This window comes from Aplysia californica, unplaced genomic scaffold (genome assembly GCF_000002075.1).
Source record: "Aplysia californica isolate F4 #8 unplaced genomic scaffold, AplCal3.0 scaffold00529, whole genome shotgun sequence".
Lineage (NCBI taxonomy): Eukaryota > Metazoa > Mollusca > Gastropoda > Aplysiida > Aplysiidae > Aplysia > Aplysia californica.
Genome location: NW_004797799.1, coordinates 354,749 through 365,463, shown reverse-complemented (window position 1 = coordinate 365,463; position 10,715 = coordinate 354,749). Strand labels below are relative to the sequence as shown.

At 43.4% G+C, this 10,715-nt stretch overlaps 1 protein-coding gene across 1 annotated transcript in view; it reads left to right on the top strand.

The window, feature by feature from the left end:
- LOC101851290 overlaps positions 1-10,715 on the top strand; it is a gene marked incomplete in the record, with an annotated part of 52,205 nt that overhangs the window by 24,072 nt on the left and 17,418 nt on the right. The window contains 2 exon segments of the mRNA XM_005106363.3: positions 2,411-2,521; positions 10,548-10,649. Of these exon segments, the coding sequence (XP_005106420.2) occupies positions 2,411-2,521; positions 10,548-10,649 (213 nt within the window).

Here is a 10,715-nt window from a genome sequence, read left to right as displayed (position 1 = left end):
TCTCTCTCTCTCTCTCTCTCTCTCTCTCTCTCTCTCTCTCTCTCTCTCTCTTCTCTTCTCTTCTCTCTCTTCTCTCTCTTTCTCTCTCTCTCTTGTGTGTGTGTGTGTGTGTGTGTGTGTGTGTGTGTGTGTGTGTGAGAGAGAGAGAGAGAGAGAGAGAGAGAGAGAGAGCGTATCTGTTCGTTCGTGAAATACTTCTAAACTCTCCCTTTGTTTTTTCTGTTGATCGGTCTTGCTACTGTTATCTCTTTCCCCAAGCTGTAGTAGACCCGTATCATGTGTAGTAAGACCACGCGCTATGTGTACATGTATGAGTTTACGTAATAGTTAACAGCCTAATGCGTGCGCGCATTTATTTCAATGCACAAAAACTCACACACAATGACGCATCAGAATGCGCGTACTCTGAAGCACTCACACGTGTGCATTCACGTAGACACAAGCTCGCATGCTCGTGTTCTCACAAACTCTTTCGAAAAGGCCATCTTAGGTTAAGCAGTATGCATGATACTGCTATGCAAGGGCGCTAGACATAAAGGAAGTACGAGTATATTGCCCAAACACTACGTCCCTCCTGTTAGTTCTTTACTTCCTTGATAATAATAATATGCTCCAAAATAGAGACAAGGCAATACGTTTGGAATCAAGAAAGGTGAAAGGGATGTATCACTATTTTACAAGTGTGATTGGGATATTATGTATATTATAAATTTTTTTAAACTGAAAAATGTACGGTCAGTCACACATATTGCGAGCGCACACATTTGAAATCAGCAAAAGGTCGTTTTCAGTGCATGTCATAGTTATTAACAAATAAAACGAAGCAATAAGGCCAGCTTTTCCGAGGCAAGTGCAGACAAACTGTAAACCATTCCATAGGCGTAAATGAACTTTCATTATGCTTACGGGCATCAAATCACTCTTTCTTTCAGCAATACAGAAAAGTGCCCATTTGATATCCGTCAACGTTTTTTTAATCCTCATAGGAAAGGACTTCCTGACCCAGTTGCATCGTCTGCTTCGAGTCACGAACAATCTCTTGGTCCAGAGTAGAACGAAAGTACTGTGTGTGTGGTTGGGGGGGGGGGGAGGGGGGTGCTGTTGTCTGTTGTTGCTGCGTTTTTATTTTCGAACGACTGACCGACCACGTGTGATTGGTATGTTGTAATTTTTGTAAGCACCACTCTCTGTAATCATTCGGCTATTTTTCCCCACAATGTTGTGCGCTCATATTCGTAACTCAAAAGTACTTGTTATCACATGTTATATACCTGTATCCGTTTTTGGGGCGGTTGAGGGGGGGGGGGGGGGTAATCAGCAGGCAAGGCAGTTTCTTCACATGCCACCAAAGTTGCTGACTGAATTCTTGGTTAAATTTCTGATTTCCTGCACCGTGGCCTCCCTTCCTAAACCGGATGGAGGAACCACAAGTATCGAAGGACGGTTGTCTAGCCCCAAGAGTAGTGGTTAGGCTACGGGACCCGCAATCGTAAGATTGCGAAATCAGTGTTTCAAGCCTCATCTTGGTCCGACGTTGCGTGTTTTGGAAAGGCACGTTTCACGATTTTTTTTAAACATTTGGACGGTCCTTGCGTAGACGTACATTTAACTCGGAGGTCCCGTCTCTTAAATAAGCTATTATTGTAGATAGGCGTTTTAAATCTATGCCATTTCACACACACCATCTGCCCAAGAGTTTAGGTTCTCCTCTACTTTCATGCGGTTGTCCACTACACCTCGACAAAGCATGGATAGAAACTCTGCCCCTTGTTTAACGCATGACATTTGTGGTTGTTCACCTTTCCTATAACTGAGATATTTCCTGGATATCTCGTTACAGAGTTCCATGACAGACTACTTTTTTTCTGGACCTGTTTAGAACTTCTCCTTTTCTCTCCCCAAGGTTTTATTTCTCACTCCTGCCCCCCCCCCCCCCCCCCAAAAAAAAAATTCCCCCAACTAGTGGGTGGTTTAAGGGCGCTATTGGTCGTTCCATCTTCTGGTCTTTCACTCTGTTGTTTTTGCTTTTTTGTCTTATTTTTTACCGTCTCCAAATGTCTACTGGCGTCTAATGTGTAGAGGTTAGGCACTCTGCCAAAATATGCAGAAGACCTGAGATCGGCTCTCGTATGTGGGGAATTCGTATGAAGTGCCTCGGTTTTCTTGTGGAACGTTGTATACCTCTCAACCTGGGTTGGCCCTGGCGGGTAGGGTCGAAGCCTGTCTCCTAAATCATCTAAATTGTGTCAATGGGAATATAAAAACAGCTGCTTAAAAAAATGAAAAGCCAATATTGTGCCGATGTGCTTACTTTCACGGGGATATAAAAACACGTCATTAAAAAGAAAAAAACTTAATGACCGTTATTGTATCTATGTGCTTATCTTTAGTATTCTATTCCCCTCCACAGGAAGCTGCCTCCAAAGAGTCGGCGAGTCGTGACGCCCTCAGAGAGTGGTGCCTGATTGAGTTGCCCAACTCTGAGAATGAGCTCCTGCAGCAAATCAAAGACCCAGAGCAGGTAATTTCCCCCACGGCTCGTTTTGCTGTCATCGAGATAACCTTGTTTTGTGTGGACTCCAGCCGTTTTTCTTTTGTTATTCACCTTGTCCCTGTTCTTTCTCTCTGTCTCTGTATGTCTCTCTGTTTCTGCCTCTCTCTCTCTATCTCTTTATCTCTGTATGTTTCTCTGTTTCTGCCTTTCTCTCTTTGTCTCTGTCTCTATATGTCTCTCGGTTTCTTCCCCCCCCCCTCTCTCTCTCTCTCTCTCTCTCTCTCTCTCTCTCTCTCTCTCTCTCTCTCTCTCTCTGTCTCTCTCTCTGTCTCTCTCTCTCTCTCTGTCTCTCTCTCTGTCTCTCTCTCTCTCTGTCTCTCTCTCTGTCTCTCTCTCTGTCTCTCTCTCTCTCTCTGTCTCTCTCTCTGTCTCTCTCTCTCTCTCTCTCTGTCTCTGTCTCTCTCTCTCTCTCTCTCTCTCTCTCTCTCTCTCTCTCTCTCTCTCTCTCCCTTCCTTCCCACTCTTTCTATCCCCCCCCCCTCACTACTGTCAGTTTTATGTCTCAGATTCTGTCTCTCACTAAACCCCTGTCAATGGTTTGTCTTCTGTCATACATTTGTTTCAATCTCAATATTGACAGAATGCAGATAGTTTGAGGGTGACACTGGTGGCTTCTATTTCTATTCTGTCGTATCACTCTGCTATTTTTTAAAGAGTTTTGTTATAGATTGTCTAGATGCCTGTCTAGCTTTTTCTAATCACTAAGACTACTTTATTAACCCCCCCCCCAAAAAAAAAGACAAAAACAAACAAACAATCCAAGTGAAAAAAACAGTTCTTTAATTAAGTGCTTTTATTTCCTCTTTTAACATTTATTGTTCTTTTTTTCCCGTTTGTTTCCTTTCTTCCTCGTAGCACCTGACTGGTATTATAGTGATTGTACGGCAACGGAATTCTTTTTACTAATGTGTTTGATATAAAGATATTTGCTCGAGGCAAGACTCGTAGTCTTATCGTTGCCAAGACCGGTTTTGTAGTGCAATTATGGTCAGTGTCATGCACGCTGAATTCTTTTTCAATAGAGTTGGACCACTGAAGGGTTTGTTTGTTGTTGTTGGGGGTTTTTGTGTGTGTTTTTTTTTTCTTAACGAGGAGGAGGTTGTTTGTTTTGTTGGAGGGGGGGGGGTGGAAGGTCATTGAAGGTCAAAAATTGACGAATGCCAACGTATCCCCATTGGGTAAAAGTGACTGGATTAAGCTTCCAAAACTCGCTCAGGGTAAGATGTTTCTGAAGGTTGTGCTATTATTAAGATCCCATATTTTGATACACGCAAAGTTCTCAGCAGTCTGTTTGAGACCTCACGTTTGAAGATGGTCACTGACAGGGGATGTTAACAGAAAACGAGTCATTTTACATGTTATTAGCATCTGGACAATAAAATATTTATTTTATTTTATGTTACAAGAAAAGGAACATGCATAAATGATGACTCTCGTGACATTCTTGTTCATTGTCTTGTTTTTTGGTTTTTTTGTTTTGTTGTTGTTGAAGGGGGGGGGGGGGTTACGATAGTAGGAAATCTTCGTTATTTTGATTTGCTTTTGTTTTTCTTCGCTAAATGAATTAAAAAGGAATTAATTTACAGACTGAAAGTCCATGGGCTCAGTTGTTATCATACTGGACTTCGGAATGGAAATCTGAGGTTCGAATCTCTGACAGGTCGATTTGTCGAGTTTTCAGGGTTGTCAACCCATTTGGCTCGGTCCTATCAAAGATGGGCGGGAAGTTCGTAGGTCGTGCCTCTTAAATACTTTAACAGTGTTGCACGAGGTGTTAAACCCATTTAAACCCTCACACGTACCTACTTGTATACTTACTTACCATCAGTACAACAGTGCTTCCGTGTAAACCCAGGGAAAGGTGTGAGGGGAGTCACTGGCCAGTTGATCCAACATCTTTACTGTCCCTCAAATGCTTCTGTCTAAACCGGTGTGTTTTATACGGGGGGGTGCCATAGTAGGTATTTAGCAAGTATAATATCACTGCTATAATACTTAATTCATGAAAGTTGTAAGCACATTAAAGTAGTTACGACAAAATATGGTTAATGACATTGAAAATGTACAAAAATGCCAACTAATTTAATCTGCTAATAGTTGTAATCATCATCGTCATTGCCTTTGTCACCCTGGATCAGGATAAAGGCCTTGAAAAACACTCTCCACCTTTCCCTATCCTGGGCTAGTCGCTTGATGTCATTCCTCGTCTTCCCCCTTTCCTGTACATCCATTTCCGTGACTCTTCTCCAGGTTCCACGTGGTCTTCCCCTTGATCTTTTACTCTATGGGTTCCAATCTAACACTTTTCTTGTTATGCAGCTGCTTGACTTCCTGAGAGTGTGTCCAATCCATCGCCAACGTCTTCTTCCCTCCTCATCTCTGACTGGGCTCTGTCTCGTTCTCCTTAATACTTCCTCGTTGGTGATCCTGTCTGTCCATTTAATCCTCAGTAGCTTCCTCAGACACTTATTTAAGAAAACCTGGATCCTCTTTATGCACGTATCGGATGCGTTCCACGTCTCACACCCATACCACAAGACTGACTTCACATTTGAGTTGAAAATTCTAAGCTTTATTCGTAATGAGATATCCCTGGTCCTCCAAATCCTATTCAAAGAAATAAATGCAGTCTGTGCCTTTCCAATGCGGGACTTTACTTCAGCGCCTGTTCCTCCCTCTCTGTCAATTATACTCCCAAGATAGCAGAAGGATTCGACGTCTTCTAGTTCATTTCCTTGTACTGTGACCTGCTCCTTTCGTAGTGCATCTATCCTTAGGGCTTTCGACTTTCCGGGGTGGATCCTCTATCCGACAGACTCTGATAGGCTGTTTAAAATCGTTGTCTTTGCTTGCATCTGTTCCTGAGTGTGTGACAGAAGCGCCAAGTCGTCTGCAAAGTCCAGATCGTCCAACTGTGTCCATGGGGTCCCCTGTATACCGTTTCTGTGTCCTCTGGTGGTTTCCTTCATCAGCCAGTCGATTACCAAGATAAAGAGGAAAGGTGATAGTAAACATCCCTGGCTCACGCCGGTCTTGATGTCAAAGCTGTCAGTGAGCTGGCCATCATGTATAACTCTGCAACGTGTCCCTTCGTACATGCTCCCGGTGAGGTTAACCATCTTCTGTGGGATCTTCCCTAGTGTTGCTCGGTCTATGCTGTCAAAGGCCTTCTCATAGTCAAAAAAGTTGACGATCAACTGGGAGTTCCACTCCAGGGACTGTTCCACTATGATCCTCAGTGTAGCAATCTGGTCCGTGGTTGGCCGATTTTTCCGAAAACCAGCCTGTTCATCCCGAAGTCTTTGATCCGTTGCAGACTTGATTCTCTCCAGAGTTATTCTGTTGAAGACCTTTCCTGGTATTGAGAGAAGAGTGATTCCTCAGTTGTTGCTGCAGTTGCCTAGATCCCCCTTTTTAGGTAGTTTCACAAGGTGTCCTTCTTTCCAATCCTTTGGGAACTTGCTCTCATTCCAGATCGTGGTAAACAATGGAAGAAGGAGGTCTGCCGTCACATTGGCATCTGTTTTAGGGCCTCATGTGGAAACTGATCAGGACCGGCCGCTTTACCGTTGTTCAGCTTCTTAATGGCATCCATAATCTCTTGTTTCGATGGGGCATCACAGCAGATTGGTAGCTCATTTCTAGCTGGCAGGTTACTTGGTGGTGGTCTGTTCAGGAGACAGTTTAAATGCTCTACCCATCGTCTTGACCGAGCTTCCTTTCCAAAAATGGTTTTTCCCTCTTGGTCCTTTACTGTTACTTCTGGTTTCCCATATTTTCCAGAAAGAGTCTTTGTAGTCTGGTAAAGGATTGGCATGTTCCCTCCTGCTGCTTCCTCCTCTGCCCTCTCTGCAAGCCTGTTCATGAATTCCTCCTTGTCTTTTCTCAGTGATCTCTTTATATCTTTAGCTGTAGTCCTGTACTGCTCCAATGCGTCCGCTTTTGATCCCCTTGTTCTACTTGCATTTGTCTCTGCTTTCAATTGTCTTCTAATGCTAATCAAATCCATTGACCGTTGGCTAATCCATTCCTTGTGCTCCAATTTCTTCTCACCGAGTATTTCTTGACATGTTGAAGTAAAGACTTCTTTGACCTTGGTCCAGTGCATCTCCACCTCCATGTCTTCCTCACCAAGATCCGACAAGGGTTGGGATCTGTTCCTCAACTGCAGTTGAAACTCCTGTTTCTTGTGTCCATCTAAAAGACTTACCTGGAACTTCATTCTTTTGGTTCCTGTTCTGGTTCCATGCTTTTTAGACGAAGCTTGAGTTTTGCTAACAGTAGATGATGATCCGATCCAAATTTTGCCCCTCTCTGTACTTTGACATCTTCCAGTGAACGCCTAAACCTACGAGAGATAAAAAAAATGATCGATCTGGTTCTCCGTCACTCCATTCGGTGATACCCAAGTAGCCTTGTGGATCCTCTTATGGGGAAAAACAGAGCCTCCGGTGACAAGACTTGAAAGCACATAGGTTTGCAAATCGCTCACAGTTCTCATTCATTTGTCTCAAGTCATGTTGTCTCATGATTCCTTCGTACCCTACGTTGTCCTGACCAATCTTGGCATTAGCATCTCCCATTATGATGTTGACATCTTTTCTTGGTAGTTTGTCGATGACCCCCTGGGGCTGGCTGTAAAAAGCATCCTTGTCATCATCCGAAGCATCGTTTGTTGGGGTGTAGATCTGTACTATGTTCATGGTTACTTCTGGTAGTGAAAGAAGCCATAATGATCCTCTCCCCCTTTGGTTCCCATCCTCTAAGTGACTTCTGCGCATACGTACTCAAAATAATTCCAACTCCCTCCGCATGGTGCTTGTCTTCCCTCCCAGAATACAATATTTGTTCCCCCGAGCTGAGCTGCTTCTGTCCAGACTGTATCCAGTGGGTTTCGCGGACTCCTAGTATGTGCAGCCTGTATCTTTTCATCTCTTGTGTCACTTGAGAGCTCTTTCCTGCTTCATACATGGTGCGAACATTCCACGACGCAATCCGGAGAGACTTGTTGGACAGAGAAGATTTCGGCTCAGAAGACTCCTTTCGGCTTTGTCCGCTGTCCTTCGTTGTTCCTGCAGATGCAGAAGCTCCTCCGTCTCCCAAGATGGAAAAATTATAAGTCTTGTTTGTTCGTGTTTATATAACTTTCCTTGTTTACTGGGTCGGGTAGTTGGCCCTCCGCAAACTGTCACTTTTCGGGTGGCCAGACCTATGCACCTTTAGTCGCCTCTTACGACTCGCAGTATCACGGCAGGTGTATTCTTTACTCCCCACATAGTAAAACTATGCCCCCCCCCCCCACATGTTGTAATGAACTAGGTGTAATAACAGTGATGTGATATGTACTATATGCCTACTATGAACCTTCCTGTATATTATGTTTATTGTTTTTCCTGTTCCTAACAAACGACCGCAACAATCTGCTAAGCCTAGACTCGTACAACCGAAGTTTTCGCTCAGATAACGAAAATCCCTTCTTCAAACGGATAAAGGGCATTTTACGAAATATAGATCTCTGATTTACCACTCGGTATCTTTTACTACGATGATTTGATTCGAATTATGAAGCGTGTATCAGTTAATATTTTTAATGTTACAACATAGGTCTTTATTTGACGTTGTTGACCCGAGAAAGGTCTTTTATCTAACCAAAGGGTTAGATTTAGAGAACGCCGTTTAGGTGGAGAATATATATTAGGTGTGCACACATTCTTTTATTTGTACCTCAATTTAAAAAAACGTTTATAATTACATATTCTGTAGAAATTGAAATGTTTTGGGGTTGTTGTTTTTTGTGGGGGGGGGGGGGTTGGGGGGGGAGTTTTTTGTTTTTTTTTGGGGGGGGTATCCATTAAATTACTGCTAAACATTACTTATCCCGCGCTATCAGCTTCTGTCACAGCGCATTTATGGTTGAGCCGTGCCGATGGCGCCATTTAATACTCTAATATTGACCCTGATGTTCCCCAATTCTTAATGGCCATTATCGTAACGATGTGCTTCTCTCTGACACAAACATAATTATAATTGTGAAGTCCGGCCGGCCTCGTTACAGTTTAGGGGGGAAGTGTTCTTCTCACGCATGAACAGACAGTGTTGTTGATGGGCAGCGCAGAGCTTGAGCGACCTGTCACTGCCCTGGCTACACGGCGCAGATCGTTGATTCAGTCTTCTTAAACTAATGCTTGATGGTTTTGTTGTTGTTTGTGTGAGTGTGTGTGTTGTTATTTTGTTTGTTTGGGGGTGGGTTTTTTGTTTGGTTGTTGTTGTTTTTTGTTTGTTTGTTTGTTTTTGTTTTTTGTTGTTGTTTTTTTGTTTGTGTTGTTTTTGTGTGGGGGTTTTTTTTTTTGGGGGGGGGGGTTCATGTGGTGAGATATGTTTTGATTTTTGGAAGAGGGGGAATGGGGTTTTTGTTTTTCTTTGAATCGGCATCTCCTTGTTAAGGGTCGGGGAGGGTCGAGGGTCAGCCTCTGGGTGATTGATGGCCCCAATGGAGTGGTCTGTTCTTTCTTACGTTCTTAGAGTAGGCTTCGGCCGCCACCCTGGCAACATTTAAAATTTATTCCTGCCAAAACTGAAAATACTCTAGTCAGTATAAAATCATATAGAATACTTTCGAAATCGGAATGTGGCTGCCTGAAGACTAGGGGCCCTACTACGTTGGAAAAACAGTCTCACACGTAAAAATCAATCAGTTACACTGCAGATGGAAAAACCAGCAGTCGACTACCCCTGACACCTAACATGGGAACACAAAGAAGAACAGAAGAAATCACACAATAAAAGTAGACCTAGAATGAGAAACATGATAAGACCCGTGGTTTTAGAAATGCAATGTGGGTTAACAGCTGACAGTAGAACAACGAATGCCATATTCATCATCACAATATTAATAGAGAGAGGCGTTGAAATGCTGAAAGATCTTTATCTACTGTTAATTGATTATTCCATGTTTGTTTTTGGTTTTTACAAAGTTATGCATGAAGCTTTCCAATTTTTTTTAAACAATCGAGATACCGACGGCCTTGGTCATGCCAAAATACTGGCAGAAGTGCAGGGAAGCAGATGGGGACTGTAATAACAGCTCTACGTCTTTCCTCTCTGGTGGGGTAGAAGTGACCATCATGGTGGAGTTTTGTTTCATATTCAGTCTGGCGAGCACGTCTGTTTTTTTATGTTGCCCACTGATATGAGAAACGCAAGTGTGGTCAGAGAGTATTTATATTTTAGTGTCTCTGGTGTGGTGTATTTTTGGCCTTTGGTACTGAGACTATTGAAATGGGTTATTAATAAATTATAAACCGTGGGGTTTTTTTCCGTCACCAGTAGTCACTTCAGAACATTTTAGTTCTTTCCCGGGCATACCGAGCACACGTTTGAGTTTGCTGTCACCTCTGGTATCTGTTGCTATACCATTTTGAAATGCGCGTAAACAAAGCACACGACCTCAAAATGGCTGCTGTTTGCCTGTCGGGGCAGATAAGGGTAAATAAAAAATAAGTCTCTACTCCGCGCTGATATCTCTCGTTTTCCCTTTGTACTCGTCGGACATCGCTGGATCTCCCCTTGCGTACACTTTTTTTCTCGCGAGCATTGAGGCGTCCTATGGTGGTTTTTTGGATTCTTCCACGTGGTGAAAACCTGGGGCTTGGTCATGGCTAAAAAATACCGCAACAAGCTAAAAAAAATGGACATCGCCGGTGTTCCCATTGCACCCTTCTTATATATCTATATCTCTCTTCATTTATCCATCTCCCCGCCCCTTCGTCCACACAGGTTGACCGGTTTCTATAGCTAACTTGAAAATTTATGCTGTCACTGTGGTTTCCCAATACTTTCTATTTCCTTCCTCCTGTTGCATGACATCCCTATATTTTCTTCCATCCTCATAGTGTGTGGTATCAAAGCTCAAATCTCCTCCTCTCATATAATGTTGTGCGGAATCAAAACTCAAATCTCCTTGCCTGTACACCCTGCCCCTGTCATCTCACAGTTGGCCAGTCTTGCCTCCAGCTACCTGACCCGGCACATAAATCAACACACAGACGTGGTTATGTCCACCGAACTTACCGACAGGATCTTCAAAGTGATGCAGGTACGTGAGAACTGCCCTGGGCGGGGATTCTCTCTCTCTCTCTCTCTCTCTCTCTCTCTCTCTCTC